Source organism: Cygnus olor, chromosome 2 (assembly GCF_009769625.2).
Source record: "Cygnus olor isolate bCygOlo1 chromosome 2, bCygOlo1.pri.v2, whole genome shotgun sequence".
Taxonomy (NCBI): Eukaryota; Metazoa; Chordata; class Aves; order Anseriformes; family Anatidae; genus Cygnus; species Cygnus olor.
In genome coordinates, this window is record NC_049170.1 from 41,158,511 (window position 1) to 41,180,915 (window position 22,405).

The 22,405-nt window shown below is 42.4% G+C and overlaps 1 protein-coding gene across 4 annotated transcripts in view; it reads left to right on the forward strand.

Annotated features, from left to right (window-relative positions):
• RARB (retinoic acid receptor beta) overlaps positions 1-22,405 on the forward strand; it is a 331,581-nt gene that overhangs the window by 118,122 nt on the left and 191,054 nt on the right. For all 4 annotated transcript variants that reach the window (XM_040550265.1, XM_040550267.1, XM_040550266.1 and 1 more), the window contains one exon: positions 17,269-17,763. In XM_040550265.1, coding sequence (XP_040406199.1) covers positions 17,586-17,763 — 178 coding nt within the window. In that variant the 5' untranslated portion in view covers positions 17,269-17,585. The remainder of the gene's footprint in view (positions 1-17,268; positions 17,764-22,405) is intronic.

Genomic DNA, 22,405 nt, shown 5'->3' on the forward strand with positions numbered 1-22,405 from the left:
CAGGAATAATGTTTGGAGGATTGCCACCATCCAAATATATGAATTGATACAGTTCTCAGAAAAGTTTTGCAATTTGGAGTTTCTATTTTGACTTTCAAATGCTTTGCTTTGAAAAAAAGCAGTTTACCAAAAGCTGAGATAATTTAGCCTAATCCTTGCCCATGCTCTTCTCATTTCCATGCTTGAGTTGACTTGCAAATCAAGACATATGGACATAAAATGCGTGAATAAATTAACAAAAATTGCAAATGCTCAGCTTTCTCCAAAATCATGGAGGCAGCCCACAGGCTTCAGTCAACGTGGGTGAATCATGAGGGAACAGAAAGCCAAGCAGGGGTCAGACAATGGGGCGGGCTGCCTGCCCACCTGGAGCTGCCCCATTAGCGGCTTCCTGTGGACCAGGAGAGGATGGCAAGCAGGCTGGTAATGGCGTGGTGTTTACAGAGCACAAGTGTTTGCGTGCAGATGTGGATAGTTTTGGGGCAGATTAGGTCTGTGCTATTCCTCTTGTGCCTTCATTTGTAAACTGGCACCGTGTTTGTCTGGGGAGCTAATGGAATTCTCTTCATAGTGTTTATCTGTCAGTTGCTGTTATTAATTGATGCAATTGTTGCTTTGCTAATATTTACCTAGGGTTTTAGCATGGAAGTGACCATACAGATAATTCTACTGCAATCGCAGAAGAAAGTCAATGCCTTAATTAGAGAAATGACTTGCTACTCTTGACTTGTTATTCAAGAATTGATTTTTTTTTCCTGTCCTGAAAAGTATTTGCCCTGAAATCTAAGGAAGTTGTTAAATAGATGGATAACGTTTGAAGAAGTGTATACTAGCAGTTAACATAGACAAGTAAATTTGGCGAAGAAACTAATATTTGTCCTGAAGGAAACCTAACACATTTGGGGGAGAGGGAGGGAAGAGGGAATTTGGAGGCACTTCTGCCTTCTCAAAGCCTCTCTCTTGCTTCTGAAGAGTGACTGCAGAATACTGCATTGAGAAAAAATCAAGAACCAGAGATATCTGAAGAAAATGAATTATATACCTTAAACTTCTCTTTTACTGTGCTACCCTAGATACTGTAGATACAAAGAATCATCCAGGGGAAATGGGAATTATTTAAAAACACAGTAGGAGTATTATCTTAAGCAGTGCGTTGGTGATGTTGAAACTCAGCGCCTCTGAATTCTGCTAGGGCTAACAATTTTAAAGATTAAAAACATATGGAATGTAGATACAGAAGATATCCACAATGCTTGAGTGTTATTTATATTATTCGGTCTAGCAAAAACAAACAAAAAGCCCAGGGAAAAAATCTCTTTTTACAGGGCATAAGCCATCCAGTAGATGATGGGAGTTCGAAGGAAGTTTTATGGGAAAGTTTTTCTGTAATTGCTCTCCTAGAGATTTCTTCATCCTTTCCCCGAAGTATCTGATGCTGGCTGCTGTCAAATGAGAGGTTACTGAACTAAATGGACTATTAATCTGACCTAGTACAGCAATTCCTGTGTTCCTATGTTTACAAGTGGGCTTTGTCTGCTGAGGGTTGTCTCTCTGGAATAAACCCTCCATTGGAGGCTAAGGAAAGGAAGTTGTCCAGAAGCTTTTATGCTGTTGCTATGTAATTTTGCATGTTGTTTTGAAAAAGGCTATCCTTGATTATTTTTTCCCCTTTTATGCTCATGCATGTTTTAAATTATAAAATTTAGTTTCCTGTTTAAGGGTTTTGCTATTCAGTAATATTCAGGACCATTGAGTAACGTAATTACTTTGTCCCTCGATTGTTCAAAGCATGTCATTCTAATAGTCTTGGTGGGGTGGTGCAAGACTGAATGATGAAGAGTTCTCTTCACACAGGTGCTAACTGGGCACCTTCATCACCACTTGCCAGACCTTCCAGCAGTTCTGTTGTTTCTTTAAAAGTGGAGAGAATTTCTTAAAGGGAGGTATGTTGTTGTTGTTTGGTGTTGGCTGTGTTTGAGTGAACCCAACTTTCTACCTTCGTGCATTTCTAATAGAGGGTTTTCTGTTTTGCTTGACCCGAAGAGGTTCGGCAAGTAGCCTAGCTTTGCAGTGAGGTATGTCAAGTGGAGTTGTAATGTCAAGGAATTGTGTGCTTGGAGTTGCTGTGTAAATCCTAAATTGGATTTCCTTATTTTTCTAAGGCTTAGCAGTGGATGAGGCAGTCAAGCTCTTTAATTCAGTTCTTTTTTAGCACGTCAGACAATCTTGCTTCGTGTAGATAACTTTCAGTTCTCTTTACTGCTTTAAGAGGTACATTAGAGACACAGGATTACAAGTGTTCTTTGTTTCACCCAGAAAAATGTGAACTTCATATAGGGAGAATGGTGTTTCATTTCCTTACCATGTGTCAACAACTGAATCCTGAACCTGTGTTTATCAGATGCAGAACTGTTTTTGGAGGATTATCACTAAATCAAATGCTAGACTGGAATTTAAGCTCTCACTGTAGCGTTTCTCAAATTTTCTTGTTATTCTACTTTTAGGCCATTTGGTCTTTGATGCTTAGATCTGACATTAAGAGGCTGTATTTTTTACTTCCTCTTTGTACAGAAAATAAATATTTCTTTGTTGCAGGACCCTTATGCTCTGGTAATAAAGACAGTACTTTTAAGGCCCATCATTACTGTGCAAACACATGCAGAAAAAGAAATTGGCTTAGCTCACACATGGTATCGTAGCCATATTGCTGTAGCCATAAAATGCGTTAAAAGGAGGAGATCCTACGGTTTTCTTTAGCACATAGCCTCCAATTATTATTTTAGGAACATCTCTCTTACTTTGGTTAATATATGTTAAAAGTTAAAAGCACATGTCTTTGGCAAAAAAAGGGTCAGAGTGGTTACGTGAATGTGAGACCTAGCCCACTTCATAAACGTGGCAATTCCTACAAAGGAATGATTTAGGGGGTGCTGTTTCTCAAACTTCCTCAGTCTCTCTTCTATCTTTTGGTATATTAGAGCTCTACATCATTTTTCTTGGAATGTTCCTTTCATGTGTCATTCAGTCAGGTATGTTGCTTGTAATACCTCCTTGAATTTCTTAGTATTCCAGACAATTCAGTTGCTTTTCATTTTAAGTAATTATTTTAACTAGACTGTTGTCACTGTGAATCTTTGATAGCACATGAGCACATTCATGATAGCACATTCATGAAGGGAGAGTCTTCATATCGGTCATCAAGTTAAACATCAGGGACTGTATCCAGTACTTCTCGTTCTTCCTCGCACTTCTGCTCTCTTCCATTCTCCCTCATAAACTTGGGTACGTTGTGCAGAGCAACCCTCGTTTTTGCTGGTTCACAATGCCCACAGTCATGGACTCCAAGTTGGAAAACAGAAAACTTCATGGTTGGATCCGTATGGGCAAAATATCTTCAAGAACCACAGGTTGTATAAAGGTAATGGGCAGCCCTTACAGACATCACTTACCTTGAGAGATTATTTCCATTAGTTGGCCTCTTTATTGCGTTCCATTGCTTATGCATCATTTTGAGGACACTTATTTTTTTTTTTTCTGCTTGCTTCTGATTTACTTTTACAAATGGTATTCTGCGAGACCAGATATAATGGACAACTGAGACGCAGTTGGCACAGAAGATGCTAGCTGGGAAGAGGATGCAGTCAGCGTAGTAGTGGACGTACTGAGGGGTGTATTTGAACCAACATCTACCTTCAGCCATCATTTCTGACTGGACAACAGTGCTTAGTGATTTGTTACAATCACAAAAGCCACAAGAGGATTTTGAAAGGCTTTGTCTTACTTGCAAAGACTTTTTTTCTCTGGTTAGGGAGTAATTTATTTATTTGCTTACTCAATGTATGCGGCTGTTGTAGAAACCTCAGGTGCTGTTAGGAGAGCGCTCCCCGTTGGGACGTGTCTGCTTTGACATTCCCAGTTCAAAGATAGGCTCTGCCTGGCCACTGGTATTTGCGTGGTTATCTGATTGCCTTATCAGCCTTGGGCACCCAGCTAGCCTTCCTGGCGTCCAGCTCCTCAGACTCTTCTGTGTCCTTTGCAGCACATTGGGCTGCTAGATCGGGACTTGTGAAGTGCTGCTGTCCTGAAAGTCTTCCCAGGAGAGCCTTGGTAAGGTCGTTCTGGCAGAAAGCTGCTGCAGTGGAGGAGGATGAAGGCCAGGCAGGTTGCAAAGGTGGTATGGAAAGTGTGCCTGTCCTGGTGGCTGGCTCTGGGTGGGGAGAGCAGCCTGAGGTCTGCACGAGGGTAAAAGTCAGCATTGTACAATAGAGGCAGGCTCAGACCTCACGGTGGGGTAAGCGTATAGGGGAGGGATGGGCTGCTGCAGCAGAGGTGATGCTATCAGTGATAGAGTTTAACTCTGACAGCAATTCAAGGTGTGCAACTCCACACCGTTTTATTCCCATTGAATTTATGGAGCAAATCCCTTAACGTAGAATGCAAAGGACTGAATGATTTAAACTTGTCAGGCTCGCTTGGTGCTTTCAGCAGAAGCTTGATCTCCATGGGGACTATCTCACTGACTAGCAGTATAAAACTGCTCTTATTTGCTAACTGCTTCCCAGTTCTCTGGGTGCCACTGCTTACCTTCACACAGCTGCCTTCATTCATCCCAGCTGGAGGGAGGATGTTCTCTACCTCCTTTTCAGGAGGATCACCTGGTTTTCCAACCTGAACACAACAGAAGTGGGGAAGACAGCCCATCCATTTCCCCATTTTACTGAGCTGAAGCACAGATGCTTTATAATTCCCAGGCGAACTGCTAGAGCTGTGGTCCATCTCAGCAGCAGAGAGATTCCATCCACATTGACATTTCCATTGCCATTCCTTGACAGCAGTAGTTATGTTTTGTACAGTGCCTGCTATGGTGGGGCCTTTTGGACTGTAGCTGGGTGACACGGCTGTAAGAATCCTTGGAGCTCATACACTGGGGCACCACTCAACTGGCTCACAGGAGAAATAGCCCCCATTTCATGTTCAGTTGTTCTGGGAGATATATTTCCTCCTGCCTAGACCTACTGGTGAGGACCAGCAACTCTGTTCAGGGAGAGAGTAAGGGCCAGAATTTATGTTCCCTTAAACTTGAGGTGAGAAACCTGGCTGCCTGCTGGCCCCTAGGGAAGCAAGCTGGGAGTGGGGACTGGCAGCATCAGGTCCGCTTCTGTCCTTCAGACCTAAAATTCAAGTTATCTTGTGGTGGCTAAGAAATGCAGTGAAATTTGGGCCTATGCCTTGTTTCAGCTGTGATATCTCATGGCATAATTAAGAAGTTGCTCGCTTACTTTCTTGAATGCTTTCAAAATTAATCATTTTAATGCATTAATCTTTTGGCTTCGCTGGCTAAATAATGATCAAAGTGTGTTCAGCGGGTAAATGCTGCCCTGTTGAGAGTTTGATCCGGGTTGAGGTTAAACTGGTTATGGCTAAATGGCTTTAAAATGACAGTAGGTTTGGGCAGATCCAAATTTCATGTGGTGGCACGTTGCCTTTCTCCTTTCCTAAGAGTGTGCATGTGACTTTTTCCTCTGCAGTAAATGTGACAAAATTTGGGCTAGTTTACTTGTGGAAATGGGGAAAGCTGTCTTGCGTTTATCAGTGGAAAGATGCTTTCAGAAGGGGGCTCAATGGGAGCAATTACTGTGTATTAATTCACACACTTGCTTATTCTGCAAGAAAACCTTGGTATTGTATCTCAAGTCGTGCTTTGCAGGCTGGCAGAGGCATGCATGACCTAAGTCTGCCTGAGTTTTGTTGGTGCTTAGGCTTCCCTTAGGTTCCTTTTGAAAGTGAAATGTATGGTCATAGTTCACTTAGGTCTTCCTGGTAATGTTATCCTGATAATGTCCAGCACCTCTCAGAATAGCTGTAGGACACAGGTCTTCTGAACGTGTTAGGGTGTGGAAAAGATGTGCTGGTTTTGTGGCTACTGTGATTGATTGTTGCACCCCTGTCTTTATGACCTGACTGATAAGGTTTTGCAGCATTTTCAAATGATTCAGATTACAACTCCAAAGGTGTTTACACATGTCATGTTATCTCGGTGTATTATTAGCATTTTGCAATTGCCTTATTGGCTCCCCGTTAAGCAAAATATTGACAAAAAAAAATGCTATTTTTGCCCTGCAATCCAGTCTATGGCTTGGTCCCCTCCTAGCTAATGGCTGTGCTTGTTCCTAATTTTGCTACCCTATTGTTCCTGTGACAGGGAGCTACAGAGAACGGAGGCTTTAAAATAAATGTTCATAATCTCCACCAGCCCTCTGGCATATTCTGCTGACCCTGGGGGAGTCTTACTGGGACTATATTGGAATTTGCCATATGTAGTAAGTGAGGGTTCACGAGCTTGAAGCAGACAGCAGAAATGTTGTTTTCTGGGTAAAGCAGGACTGAAGACTCTAATAATTCAGAGGAATTACAGGACCTTTCAGCAGGCATATATTGTTAGGCTTGCCACATATAACAAAAGACAATAAATTATGTGTGTGAGGTTGTTTTGTGTTAGCACAGTGTCCGCACCTCTGTGATACTAAAATGATAGATGCACTTCTAGTTCAACAGATGAAGTTCGCAACCAGTGCTTGAACCAGTAATGCCCTGTTTTTCTCTTGTTCCATTTGGATTACCATCCTCACTTCACAAAGGGGTGTAGCAAGGATCTGAGCTCCTCTGGCTCTGAGGAAGTAGAAATTCTAGCTTTCTAGTGCAAAAAAAAATCATCTGCCAACAGATTGAACCTTCCTCCTGAATATAGTGTTTTGCCTCCTAACTCTGCTGGGGGGATTGAGAGGCCTAGCTCATAATTTGGACAGATTCCTAACATAATCTTCCTTCAGGTTTCTCAGAGTAAATCCACATACTTTCTGTAACAATAGATTAAATTGCTCGAGGTAGCAAAATTTTGTGCTGTGCATATGGGGGACCCTCGCAGGATCCTTCCTTACATGGCATGTAACGTGAAGTGTGCTGAATGGAAACAGAGCCCTCTGCTGCAGTACATTTTCCAAATTAGTGTTTTATTCCCTTCTTTATCTTGGTGACTTTGCTGAAGTCTTTCTTTCTGCAGTGTGGGAAGATCACCTGCTGCACGAACCCTTTGTCGATGCATCCCCAGGCAGTATGTCTGTGCCATAGTGAGGGCCACATGCTCAAAGAGTGTTGTATTTACTAGTTGTCCAGCTATTGATCAAAGCTGAGCAAAGTTCCAGAGCTGCTTCCTTAAATTGGCTATTAGGAAGTCTAATAGCACAAATTTCAGTTGTGGCTTGACATCCAGACTGGCTACATTTGGCCACTGGCTTCCATTCTCTGTGCCGCTAAAGATACCCTGTACGGGTCCATGCAGAAGACGACTACTCAGCTGATGTCAGGAAGAGAGATGGTGTGCAGTTTTGCTTTCTTGTGATGGTGCTAAGACCAAGACATCTCAGGACTTGGGAAGATATTTCTCAGGGTGAACAGACAGAATAGACTTTGTTTCTGTGCTGGGTCAGACTTCTCTAGCAACAACAACTAACAGTAGATGTCAGAAATCTAAATTGCCCTGATCCTTACCAATATTAACCTACAGTGACTTTACATCACTTAACGTGATGTATGGATAAAGCACAGCATAATACCATCAACACCGCTGTTTTTAGCATCTGCCACTCACAGAGCAGCCGCCACTTACTGTCACCAGTATGTCACCCACAGCCTTGCCTGCCTTTGTGCCCTTCTGTAATGAAGTATCTGGCTGTCCTGTTTCAGTGGTTCACCTGCAGTGGTCATCATGACCACAGAGCATTGGCCTTCCAAAGAGATGTACTTCTCTGTCAAGGAGCTGCCCGCCAAAGTTGCTTTCCTCTTTAGCTTCTAAGCAGATGAAGTACTCCATTCTTCTAATGATTCCCAGGCCACCATCATTTACGAGGGATCTTCATTCTGTCACCAAAACAATAACATCACTTGACCCCTCTTACTGATCTCAGAGGCCTCTTAAAGGTTGTAAACAGTCAGTGTAAGGCCTTTTTAGCAGTTGCAATGACGGTAAGTGCTGTTTCTGCCAGTGGTCGTCGTGACATGTTTCCCATCAGCTTGTAAGTTCAGGATGGGCATTCTGAAAGCGTGATTGGGAGTCTCCAGAGACGTTCCCCACATCCTCCTGGCTCTGACACCATCTGGGAGGAGACTGACATACTTGTAAACATCTGTGTCCCATAATATTGGATGACATTACTGAACATAGTCATCAGGATGTTTTTTTCCTTGTTTATTCAGTATTCCTCATTTGTTGCTTACTCGGTCTGTCTTCCTCTTGTCTCCCATCTCTTTCCGAGAGCCCTTCTTACAAAACCTTGCTTGGACTGGGAATCAATGTGTTGCCATCTTGAGGTGCCTTGCAGCCAGAGTTGCGTGTTAAGGGGAAGACCTTCAGTGGAAGACCCTCCTTTTGGAGAGGAAATGTGTCCTATTCGGAGCTGAGAGACCTTTCTTTTATAGGTAGTCAAGTGTGCTGTTGGTTTAAGCTGGCATATAGATTCCCCCCGTATCTTAGCAGTCTGGCACTGGTTGCAGCTCACCTTTCTCACCAGTGGTTCTTTTTCTTTGCCTTGACTGACTGATAAAGGAAAGTCCAAGGGTGTAGGTCCCACTAATGATAATTTTCTTCTTCATTGATTGTCACCTTGCATAGAACCAAGTAGGATCAAAACAACCAAACAACCTGGTTGGCCAGATGGGATAGTAAAGGATGATTTTGGTCAGAAAGTCCAGTCTAGGTTTTTTGGAACTTTAGGGAGAAACTGTGCAGAAACAAAGGAAACCTGCTGGAGAAGTGTGTTCAAAGAACAAGGCTAAAGCAGTAGACACAGCACCTTGGTGGGTAAATGTTTCATATTGGACTTCCCAGTTACATGTGACATGAATGATCAGCTTACGCTGTGCTGCTTAAACTGTGGAACATCTGAATACGAGTTTGAAAGAAGTGATGTGTTTGTATTTTTTTTTGTTTTGTTTTTGCTTTGTTTTGTTTTCCCTTCGGGTTCGGGAATGAACAGAAACAGGTCAGTGTGGTTCAGCCTGGAGGAAAAAAAAAAAAAACAGGTTTGGTCTGGAAAGTCTTCAGCCTCCTAAACCACTGTAACCCATGGGTAGAGTCCTACTTAGCATATTCTCAATATGAAATTACCATTTTACGTCCTTAAAAACCATAATAAGGACTAACAGAGATGACAGTGCAAAACCAGAAGTTTTGATTGCACTGAATGAGCATTTCTAAATGCTGAGAAATAACTTTTAACGTTGAGGAGGGAAATCAGTATAGAAGCTCACTTTAATTAAGGGAGCAGGAAGCTCAGTTACCCTCCTTTTGGTTTCCATAAATAAAAGAGAACTCCTCTTAACAATCCATTGGGATTTTTGAACGTGGCAGAATAAGTAAGGAAAGCATTTAGTTACAAAGCAGAGTATCCTATATGCCAGCACAAAATGTATTCAAAGCTCCTTGAATTCTCAGAGGAACGCTGCAAGAGAGTCCCTTATAGAGGTGATTGAAAGTCACTGCACAGGAAATCAACTTCTCATCCTGTACATAAACATGAGCCAATTCTACTATATCTGGCTCTCAGGGCAGTACACACAGTAAATTGTTAACCCCACCACCTGACCTAACCATTTATCTTTACTTCTCAGTATAGTTTTGGCAACTGCTGAGTAATGAAAGAAACATGGAATGCAGATAGCTCTGGAAAAAAAAACACCACCCTCGGATACAAACAGCCCTTTAAAACAGCAAACAACAGGAGAAAATGAGAGAGAAATTGCATGATGCAGTGGGTGGGTCTTAAATATGGTTAGTATAGAAGAGAATTAACATCTCTGTAGAATAACAGACATGAGAAGCCTGGATTTTCAATCCTTCACATCTCTTCATTATGCTAGCATTGTGCTAGCACAAATAAATTAATAATTCCCCCGGACCTTTGTGAAAAAATAACCATAGCGCCTTCCACATTTCAAAATGTAAGCTGTGTGTGTTTTTACTGCTGTGTGTTATACATGAAGGTCGGCTGAAATAGGTTATCCTGCTTATAGAGTATTGTTCCCATATGAGGATTCAGGCTATGCACTCACAGCTGCTGCTCTCCAACATGGACTCTCAGTTCCACTAAAATCAATAGCTGGCACAGCAGGGTACTGTTGTGCGGTGTGTAAATAAATGGGTGTCATTGTGTCTCTTACTTTTTCCCCCCCCTTTCAGATTTAGATTCCCTTTTTTCAGGGTTTACATCAGTGTGTGTCTGCAGTGCAGGCAATACGAAGCAGAGCTGCTTAGGGAAAAAGCAGCTTTTTTTTTTTCCCCCTTCTTATACTTCCCCCATAGGATTTTCAAATAAACAACAATTGCATTAATTATGTTATTTATCTCCTTACAATCGCAGTCAGGAAAAAACAAATAAAGCAGAAACCCATTTTGCAAGTGTCAGTTTTATGACAAAAAGGAATTCGCAGTTGCCCAGCAGACAGCTCTCTTACATACCAAGATGCAGGAAAAGTGTCCTAATAATAGCGTTCTCCTTTTGCTAAAATTTATCTTCTCTCCCCCATAGGTCTTGCACCTATAGCTGGAAATATCTGACAACTGGGGCTGTAGGAGCCGCAGCTCTGCTGCTCAGTGCACTGACTTTGAAGTTGTGTTTCATGCGTTTTCTTTTTTATTCATGCATCTGGTCATATAGAGTGGTTTACTTTTTTTGGCTGCAGACTTGGCAGATACAAAATGCAGATGTTGTTCTTCTGACTTAAGCTGCTATTTTAAACTTTTTGGCCATCGGTCGAAAATTTTAGTGCTCAGTTGTTTATTTGCTTATCATCAAAGTGGTTTTTGTCATATAATTCATATGCAAGTATTAGCTTTCTGTGTTTACTTTCGGAGTTTGAGATTAACAGTATGGTCTTTTTTTTTTTTAAACTGGCATGCTCTTTTGATTAATAATACAGTAGAATATGTTATGCTTCAGAGCGCTTTTATTTGCCAAAACCCAAACAAAACAACCCCCCGAGCCCCCCTCGCGCCGTGCCGCAGTGCTTTCCCTTTAAGAAAACCATATCTCTCTCCAGATGCCTGCATCTCTTTGATACAGAAGGGTACACTAAGTTCCATCTATAAACAGAATCCACTAATTAAGAGTAATTGCTTCGGAGATTGGTACAGACTATTCAGAATCAGATGCATGTTCCTCTCAGATATCCATTAGCCCCTAATAAGATAATGCAGATGTGCCAGTCTGTTTCCTGTTTCCTCCTATTGTACCTTTATGGCCGTATATGGACCAATGGGACGGGCTGAACAATAAGTGGATGTCCTTTTGCTCCCGGAGCAGTTCTCAAAGGAATGTTTGTTATTAGATTGCTTTTTCTGTTTAGTTTCACATCACTATGCTAATAAAGGAAACATAACACTCCAAAGGCTTTCTTACTTCTGCCACTGGAACTAGTTTATTGTTTAATTAAATCTCTTTGGAGAGCCAAGAAGGCAAAACGCAGCATCGCGCGGCTGGCGGCGACCTGTGGCAAACACCGCGCTGCTTTGCCGAGGGAAGTTTCCACGCGTTTTTTAATAGTTGAAAGGCAGCGCGGCGATCGTCTTACTGTATCTGACTGATTTACACTCGGCTCTTGCTAAATCTGCTGAATTATTCACTACTCGCTGCAATGCCATCAGCTAGCATAATAGGAAGCATGTGCATAATCGGGGATTTCGGTACAAACTACAAACCGTGCGTTAAATACAGTAAGGGCTCTTGGAGCTGTTAGTTCTTGACTTGTTTTGAAAACACCACTAGGATATGTCTCAAAACTGCGGAATAAATAAGGACTCGGTCAACTCTGCCTCTTGGGAAAAGATGTGAAATATCACTGAGGGTTTTTTCAGGTGAAGTTTCTCTGGAGTTGTTTTTGCTGCTGGGAGAGGAGCAGCTCACCTCTCCCTGCGTACTGGCCAGCCTGCCCTCGCAGCCCGTGGTTCCTGTTTTAGGACTTCGACGAAGATTTAAGAGGGGGGTGGATTTTGGCGTTGGCAAGAAAATGGGAAGTGAACTTACAGACTTCCTCCGTGACCCTGGAAACTTCAGGGACATCTATGCCACAGACGGCCGGGCGTAGAGCAGCAAATTGCCCGGTGCTGAGCTCCATGCTGCGGCTGGCTGGGCTGCCTGCAGCACGCAGGTTCTGTGCATAGCACACCCGAGTGTCCAGGATGTGTCCCCCTGTATTTGTGCCTTCGTCCCGCAGCTGTAAGGGAGGAGCAGTGCTGGTTCCCTCTGTTAGAAGGGTGTTGAGGTGGTGGATTTAGCTTAAGGGTTGCTGGGTGCTCAAAATGACTGCAGATTTTCAAATGTTGCTGCAGGTAGGGCGGAATTCAACTGACCCCTTTCAGAAGGAAAGGGGGAAAAATGCAAAAATCCTGCTTCACTTGTAATACAGCTTAATTCCCTGCTATGGGCAATGAGGCTAGTGGAAGATGGACATGGAGATGGGCTGGTGTTGGCAGATGAAGGACAGAGCGTGACCTTCCGAGTGGCACATGGCTGTCACCAAGCCCCCTGGCTTGGCCTCTTGTCTGTCTGCTGATAGCATCAGTCACCTGTAACAGGGAAAGGGCTTTATGAATTAAAGTCTCTTGTAAGTGCAAAGTTTGGAACAATAAAGTATGTTAGAATAACAACACCAAATATTGTTACTAAATGGAAGCTGGATGATGATACAATGAATGGGGATTGATTCATTTGATATATTTTAGGAGAACTGACAGATATGTAGAAAGCAAAACTCTTTGCTCTAGTAAAGAATGTGCAAAATGCATGGGAAATTAAGAGGAAAATAAAAGTTGGGCCACTGTATCTCCAGTAAAATTTGGAGCTTATATATGAAAATTTGCGGTTTTAAACTGCTCAGCTACATGAACACCGAGAAGAAATGTGGAAGAGACAGGTACACCTGCTGCATTAACTGTAGCTGATAAATCTGCTGTCTGTTCTGCACTGGAGCTACTGTAGCCTCCTTCCCCTGTGGCCATCTGCTTTATCACTGAAGTCAAGTCAATAAAAGGCCTGTAAAAACCCAAAAGGAGGCATATGTTCTGTCAAAGAAGAGTCATTGGCGGCTGTTCGGTGCGGCATGGTGTACAACGCGATCATCTTTTGGTTTGCCTTCAGAGAAACCTTTCCGTGTGATCCTTTTCCACGTGCTGTTCATGCAGGCGGCCTGAGTGTGTAACCCTTGTACTCACGAGCAGTCACTTAGGACAAGGCTTGGTGGAAGAGGGTTTTTTTTATGTACTGGGTAAATCCTCTGAGGTAGAGGATGTACTGGGTAGATCTTCCAGACCCAGCGGCGACAGCCATTTTCTAAAAATCTTGCCAGGTATGCATGGGGCAGAAATCCATGCTGTTACCTTGTGGGAATGGGTGTTCAGCTGCCGCCAAGGTGACCTTGCTGTCAGTTTGTCTTGTTCCTTATTTAAATTGAGGGTTTCTCATCAACAGTAGTAGCTGGCTCCTACTGTCCTGTTGAGAGCAAGCTCGTTTGCTCCCTCCTCAAGGGAGTCCAGGTGTAAGCCAGAAAAGATCATGTTCAAGGTCTGTGTGGCGTGGGAAGAACAGGATTGCTTCTGGGCAAGTGTCACACAGTCCAGAGAGGACGTGTTCCTTCAGCTGTGGGGTGTTCAAGGGACCGTGGCAAGGGACAGCAAGGGAAGGTATTAAAGCTGCCACTCATCTGGTGTCTTACAGTGTTCTGCGCTGTGGCACAGGTTTAGCGGAGGAAAAGAGATGTTTTCACCCTGAAACTGTCTGCAGTCCATGTAGATGGCTGGTGTCAAATGCTAGGATCTTCACCAGCAAGCCAAGAGGAGCGAGCATATTAATCCAGGGACACGAACAAAGTCTTGCCTTAGGTTCTTCAGAGTTTTCTTTAATGTCACGGAACTGGCACAGATGGGTGCAGCTGCTTTGTGGGTTTCCTGTGTTTTAGCAATTTCTAGTTTCTGGTGTCCTCTGCTGTGCAGCGCTTGAGATGATCGGTCTGTCACCTCTGTTAGCAGAGCCAGTGACTTCAAATCCCATCTGCTTCTTTGGATGAGGTGCATTACTAGAACATAGCCTTCTGTCTGTCTGTGGTTTCCACTTTGGCCATCTCGTAGGTGTTTGGCCACATGAACGTTTATAGCATCCTGCTGCCTCTGAGGAACACTATTCAGAGTCGAACGATACGCTGTTTAGAGTACTGTACCTTTTACATTGTATTCACTTTCTGTCTTTATTGTGAGAGGAAAGCAAAGGAACAAGGTCTGAGGGTGTGTGTCCTGCACACCTATCTGCAGAGCTATGTGATTATAATCTAGTTTGATGCCATTACGTATTCATATGGACTTGTGTATAGGAGCTATAATACTGCTGCATTTTTTGATCACCAGGTACATCCCAGAATATGTTCCTCCAGCTGTGAGGAAGTGACAGGATAGTTTCCTGAGTGCCCTTGTTCCTCCCTGTCCTGGAGGAGCTGCTTCTGTTGTGCATACTGAGCGCTTAAACATCAGAATTCCCCGAACCGCAGCGTCGGATGCGTTTGGGTAATTTATGCTGAGCTCTGCATTCTTGTGGCTAATGGAGGCATAACTGGGAGTAGTAGATAGTTTTGTAAAATGAATTTTAGTTCTGAAGGCCTACATAATTTAAAAATAGGTGACATTGATCTGTGATTAATTTAGCGCCTAGACTTTGGGGCTGGCTTTGATCTGCATCCTTTCCCCCTTCGTGTTTTTGCAAATATGTGGAAGTGTCATATTTTTGCCAGCTGTTAGAAAACATCCGTCCTTTGCATGTTACTTTGATACTTCGCTTTCCCTGTCTCTGAAGTTTCATAGAGCTTTAGCTAGGTGAAACGGAAAGCTACCTGTGGTGACCCACCCCGTTTGTGTTGTTAGGAAGTTGCTGTGTTTTGGCTGTTGAGGCTTCCCCAGCAGGTCTGATTTCAGCCACCTCCAGGCGCGTTGCTCCTTGAGACCGGGGTGGCACGCAGCCTCTCACTCCTCCCTGGGAGCTGTGCGGTGACTCGGTGTACACCATCACATCTCATCTCTGCGTACGTCTCTCTCCGTTAACATTAAAGGTATTTTGTGCATAATTTACGCAGTTATCAGATACTTACAACTACATTTCTGTTATCCCCAAGCAGGCTGTACTCAGCACAAATTGCTGTCTGAAAACATGCACAGCTGGTAACCTTTGCTGGTATTCCTCACAGAGCAGAAACACTCCACTCTTCTGTGACAGGCAAACATATGCATCCATGTTCTTTCTTCTTTTTTTTTTTTTTTTTTAAACTTGCTCATTTGAATTCGTACTGACAACTGGTAGGCTGAGTAGCAGCAGGGATAGTAAGCGCTGTTGCCGCAGTTCCCCTCCTCTGGAATTGCCTTTGCTTTGTGACCTTGACGAGTCATTTCACTTCTGTGCCTTTACTTTCACACTCCAAAGTCATCTTGCCGTTTGTTTTAGCCTATAATTTCTAAGAACCATGAATAAAATACCATTTAAGAGTTGGATTTTGCTCCTGTTCACTCACCATAGCAGATGTAAGGATGTGACACGTTCTCTCAGAAAGCAGCCTTTCGGCAGCTCCAGACTGCATCGGTTTTGGGTAGTAAAGCTTTGCTGTGTGGCTTCTGATGTCTTCCCCCAGCAGTGCGTGTTGGGAGAACCTGGTGACTCCTGCCATGACGTAGGGTAATGCTCACGAGCCAAAAGCAACGCTTGCTGACCTTTCACCGGAGCATGGCACAAAAGTCAAGGAGCAGTGGTCACAATACAGAGTGGTTGCAGTGTTTCCAGTAGCTCTCAGGCCACCATCAGGACTGATTGTTTCTGAAAAGACCAGCCATTCGCTGTATGAAAAACTAAACAGCTGTGGTGGAGCAAATTTTGCTGTTTGAAATAGCTCGAGGAGTGCCCTGTTCTCAGCTTGAGGCTCTCATTCGAGTGACCGAGAAAATGAGGACCCCTCAGTAGGGTCCAGCCATTCGGATGAAGCCCCAGGAAGGTATTGTAGTTCAGGATGACTTTGAAGATGGTGCTCATGAGTGCAAGAGGAGCAATGCACAGGAGCGGTGTATTGCTGGCAGGTCACTCACTCACTCTGTTTATGAGATAACACATGTTTTTTCGTTTTCTTGCAGAGCACAATCTGGAAAAACAAAAACGAAAATGAAAAAAAAAAAAGCCAACAGCTAGAACTTGCACCAGTAGATGTTTTGGCAGTTTTTTGCATGGTTATCTTGAGTGAGAGGCAGTTAACCAACTTCCTGAAATTGTGTTTTCCCTAGTACCCTAATTTGTGGGAAAAGAGGAGTGTGAAACACAGGGTTATTAATTTTGCCTTGTAAACATAACTTTTAGAAGTAAAGCACTGAAGTAAATGGGAGCATGGTATAAACAGCTTCATGGCCCACCACCACTGATTAGGTGATGTGGCTTTTGAACACTTGATTCAGTCTTTGGCAGAAGTAAAGGACAGAACCTTGGACAGGAGGGATGGGGAAGTGAGGCAACGAAGGGGCCATGAAAAGCATTAAGAGAAAAGGGGACATGGCTGGAGAATCAATTTTATTTATTTATTTGGTGATAGAGGCAGTCTATCCACCACTAAACAGAGTGAATGACCAGTGAGATCTCTTAAGTGATAATAAGATAAACTAACTAACCTGTGCAAGATCAATCATTGGTAAACCAATTAGTATTTTAACAACCTAATACCAAATCACCTTCAGAAGCAGTTCCTCATGTCACAACTGAGACATGACATTGAAGCAGAGCACAGAGCTTCCTCGGTGTAATTAGCTTTGTAACTTTTACGGGGAAGCTGAAAGCTTTCAAGTATGTGGGAAAGTTTTTTAGAAGTTGTTTTTTTCTCCTCCAGTATCAATATTTCAGGTATTTATTGATGCATAAGCTTTAAAACTGACAGTTTCCAAAACAAGATTGCATCTGACCAGAAATTGCTTCTGATGTAAAACATTGGGCAAGGATGGGTGTTCTGCTATTAGCTTCAGTATAATGAGAATTTTACCCCCTAGTAACCATCAAGATGATCCTGTAGGAGATTAGTAAATAGGTAATCACTTAACAAAAGAAGCAGGGGAGGGGGGTAAAAGAGTTTTCTGTGAATGTATATGTAAAAATATAAAATTAAATAAAATACAGACTATAATCAATATCTTGTTTTCTTTTCTCACAGGCTGTACCAGTATGCATCTGTAGAGAGCAACTGTCTACCCAGAAAAACATTTGCATTAGCAACCAAACTGTGGACTCAGAGTAAGAAGACTTTCTGTGCACAGTCTTCAGAGCAAGGATGTCCTGGAAGTAAGAGCAGTAGGAAGCGGCAATGAAATTCAGGACGGGCCTGATCTAGTGTGTTACCTTTTCATCATCACGCCGTCCGGCTCAAGCCATACCTGCAGGCTTGGCAGCCCTCTCCGTTCACAAGTTCAAGTATCTGTTTGCTGGCCTGGAGTGATGCAACATAATATTTACACACTGTGAGGTACTAACATGACAACCAGCAGCCGCACATGTCCAGTACCAGCAGTGAATGGACATATGACTCACTACCCAGCAGCGCCATACCCGTTACTTTTCCCTCCGGTCATCGGTGGACTGTCGCTGCCTTCCCTTCATGGACTCCAGAGCCACCCACCAACCAGCGGATGCAGCACCCCATCACCTGCAAGTAAGTGCTTGCTATTAATAGCTTTTATTAACCTTTGTTTTCCTTTAACGAAGGCTGATCTTGTTCATTCTGAAATTGGTCTAAGAGTAATTGCAGTTGCCCATCTGTGATTTATTTTACTTGGGCAAAGAGCATGCATTTGTTTTGAAAATACCATTTTCACTTAATCCTGTTTTTGTGAAAATAAACATGCAACTGTATGACATACCAAAGCTGTGGAAACCAAGGGTGATAAAACCTGCTGTGGATTTTGCCATATCCTGCATTGCTGTGTTATCTGCAGAAGCTCACGCTGTGTTTAAAGAAACTTCACAAAATTAGCCATTGTGTTTTTTATTAACAGTAACGATTCCTCAGTACAGAATTCCCTTAAGTTGCACTATAATTACTACTGCTTTTGTTTTGTTTAGTTAGTAACTGCTTTCTTCCTGGGTAGCTTCTGAAGAGCTCAGTTCTGTGGCAGCCCAGTGGACAGCTAGCAGCTGCCCATGGCTGCAGAACTTGAGTTTGTGGTTGCATTTCACATGCAGCCATCTCACATTTTCAGCACTACAGAGTATATCAGCTGGGCATGTTGGTTTTCATCACTTTGAGCACTCATTTCTTGCTTGGACTTAGTTTTATATATGCTTAATTGGCTCCAAAGTCATACCAAGTATATAAACTCTGTAAGTAGTCATAGACTCATAGACGACATCCACCGCGAAGATCTCCAGAAATGTATGACTCGCGTGAGGAAAACCAGAGTGTATACAGCTTTGCAGGTCAGTTGTGAAGTTGTTTGTCTAAATGCATTACTGTGATTGTTCAGTATGAAAAATCTTGGCTGAACAGCGAACTTGCAGAACTGTGCTTCCTACTGAAGGTGACTTGTTAAAGCAGTAGTCAATAGAAGGCATGTGAAGTTAGAGCTGCAAATGTGAATGGGGAACCCCAGTGAAGAAGCAGCTTGTCAAGAGTAAAGTTGTGGTTTTTGTGCTGCCTAAATACTAATTCTGGCTTTGTGTCTCACATATGTATAGTTGAAGACTGGGCAGTCTTGAAGGTGTGTTTGTGCATGCGCGTGTTTTGTTTTTGCTTTCTCCAGCTAATGCAGGCAATTTTCATGCATTCACATGTGAGAATAGGTATATCAGGTCAGGCCTGTGTTTGCCCTGTTTTATTTTTATTGGAGATGGAAAAACAAAATGTCTTAAGCTAGGTCTACAAATAACTTTGGCTTTCCAATCCTTTCAGAAATTCTTAGATACTTTTCAGAATACCATACTGAATTTATCCCCTAATACTGCAAGAACACTCACCTTTTGCAGAAATAGTATTATCAGTTAATGGGAACTTTCTTTTTGAAATGTACATTGATAAATGCCAAACATAAATGGTTAGTATGTGGTTTTTTTCTTATCTATGAGTTGTTCATGTGGAATTAAGACTGAGTAGCAGACGAGTTACTAATGATAAATAAATCAGTTAACGTTCAGACTTGGGGGGAAGAGAGGGGAAGTAGTACTAAGTGTGAATTTCTGTAGATACGCAAAATAAGAAGCTAATACTGAATTCTTGGGTCTGCATCTGCTGACTGAGCACGGCAGTCTGGCAGCTGTTGTGCATAACTCAAGGCAATAGTGTTTGAAAATACGAGCTAAAATTATGAGATACTGAGGAAGGCGACTGGAATGAGAGCTTTTTCTCAGACACAGTCCCCTGCAGGATTACTCTTCTGGTCTTTGTTACTCTGTTTGCTTACCTTTGGTAGCGACAATCTCTTTTGTTTCCAATTCTGTAGACTTCTGATTCTTAAGTTTAGGGTTAATATCACTAGAATTATAGAGACCAGTTCTTGGAAGCAAGCAGGTTGAGCTTTGGATTATGTCTTTCTTTTTCGTTGTGGGCATTATGAGGATTTTTTTTTGTCCTTTTACAATAAATCCACCCAGTGGGCAGAGGCCAGTATGATTGGCCTATGCTAACATCAGAACTTATATGGATAGTTGAAAAATATAGATCTCGCTTGCAAAGACCTGGAGAAATCAAAATTTGGCCAAACATATGCACCATATATTCTTTAGGCTATTGCATTTTTATCTTTCACATTCTTTCCATTCATGCAAAATCCAACAGAAATGATTTTATATTATAGGAGTGCTATAAAAATCTTTCTAATATTTTTTAAAACAATGAAGCTCAACAGCTTTTTCCCAAAGTTACAATCATTTAAGCTTTCATGTTATTGTTCTGTTGTATTTTACTGTCTTTATTTTTGGCTTTCCATTATGCCAGATAGCATAATGCAACGTGATACAAGGTTATCTTAATCTACAGTTGAAGTAGGTATCTCCAGTTCTATTCAACAAACAACAGCATATTAGATGTATTAATTATGTGAGCACAGAGAACTTAGAGCAGGAGTTTGAGGCAGAGTGATTTAGTTTCATTGATGTTAATAATGGTGTTACCTCCATGCCCTGTGACTTGACTTCTGTTTTTATACTGAGATACATAGTGCAAGATACTTCATAATTAGAGGGTTGGTCACAGTGCTAAAGAGGTCAGAAGATGAAAAAAATATTACTTTTATGCATACGTGACCTATGCATTAGCACTGAATAAGTAGAAGAGACCATGGTCAAGAAGATCGTTATTTCTGTAACTCCGATTGATTTACTTGGCACTGTACTTGTCCAACACAGCACAAAGCTTGCGTTGCCACTGTGGAGATCAGATGTCATGCAGGCTTCTGCGGTTGTATTGATAATGAGGAATCACTTCTATATTAAAAAAATTAGCAAAGATTGTCTCTGGAGATTACGACTTAGCTCATCTAGAAATGGTATTTTCTGCTTCAGTGCTTGGACTCTGTAATTCTTGCACCTGAATCCTTTAGAAACCTCTACGTATTTTCTGGAAAACTCTCTCTGGAGGTGGGTTGAAGTCTGGCAGGGAGGGAAGCTGAAGGCGAGGCCTTCCCACACTTTTTGGGTGATGCCACAGCCTAGCTCAGACCAACAGATCTCACTGCAGGACTTTGGGAACAACACATTTAGCAGGTCCTGCAAGCCTTGGGCCTTGTACGTCTGCAATAGGAAGATCACAAAATGTTAGTGAAATGCCTGGAAGAGGGGGAGTAAATAAATTTTGGTAAAGATTGTAACACAACATCTTTTTAAAGTAAAAGCTGCTTAAGTGAAATTCAGGTGAGTGGGGATCATGTTAACACGGTCAATTCTCTCTGTCATTCCTGGAGGAAGCATCTCATCCTGCCAGCACGAGACCTGGCATTGATACTGATGTTGCCAGAGACCAGTAAGGAGACTGTTTAAAATATGAGAATACCAGCTTAGGAAGAGCTACCCTCTTTATAAAATGTCCATTATGGTTGTAACTAACGCATTTAATCTCTAGAGAAAGACTATAAAGATTAGTTAAAGCAAACAAACAAAAAACCATAAAACATCATCAACAAAAACAACAACAAAAAAAACAACTGAGAAAAGATCCTAAGCAAGTGAAGAACCACCTGAAATTTGAGAAAGGTATGTAAAAGCCATGCAGATCGTTGGGGTATGTCTGCTTGTTTGAAAGCCAGCAAGGAAGATGCTGTCTTTATAGCACAGCTGATGGAGCCACAAAGCAAGCAGTAGTGTTGCAGTTTTACAGGCGAACCTCAGCACAGATGGATCCACTTGCTCCATTGGTGAAGCATCTTGTAAAATTCATTTCTGTAATATTTCTTTTGCCAAAATGGTCAGCTTGTACTAGTTTAACACAGTTGAAGGCAACCACAGGCCAGAGCAGTCCTGGAGCTACAGGGAGGACTGGATTTGGGAGGAAATGAGTTGTTGTCACTCAGACGCCTATCTGTCTCAGTGCGAGCTTGAACACCACCAGCCTGCACTCAACCTATTTAGAAGACAGTTGGTGTGAGCTGGGAGACCTTGGCATGGAGAGGAAAAAACATTAATCTGAGCTGATGCTGTGATTTACATAATCCCCAGGTGTGCCCAGGATGAAATTAAAGCAAGTCCTGGGCAGCAGACACTGTGGGAGCCACTAAATAATAAAACGCTTTGGCCATTGTTCTCCTTCTGCTTGAATTGAGCCTCCTGCTTGCGTTGGGTGATGCACATAGCCCGTGGCATTCAGTGGGAGCAAGCCTGTGTTCTGCCTCTGGTCCCCGACACCTTCTGGTCTGTAGGCTGCCCCCGTGAGCCTTTGGGTCCTTGTGTCCTGCCTTCATTGCTTGCGAGGGGCAAGGAGCAGGAGTAGTTTGGTAAGGGGACAGGCGACGGCAGTGAGCACGGAACAGGGATGTCCTAGAACTTGCATAAACTTAATAAGATTGCTTCATCCGGATAATATTAAAAAATAAACACAGTAAAAAAAAATCTGAATGTGTTATTTAGAGGGCTGTTGGGATATCAAGGAGAAAAGTCAGTACTAAATTCACTTGTATTTTGGCCAAGCTTTTCCATACTTTTCAGTCTGGGGTGTTTTAAAAGTGCATTGTAAAGAAAGAATAAAGGACTTTCTGTTCTTTTTTTTTTTCTTATGTAAGTCTTTTAGGTTAGAGAAAACATATGGAAAGTAGGATCACCTGAGAATCTGGAAAAGGTAGACAAAGAACTTGCTATGACATTACTTTTTG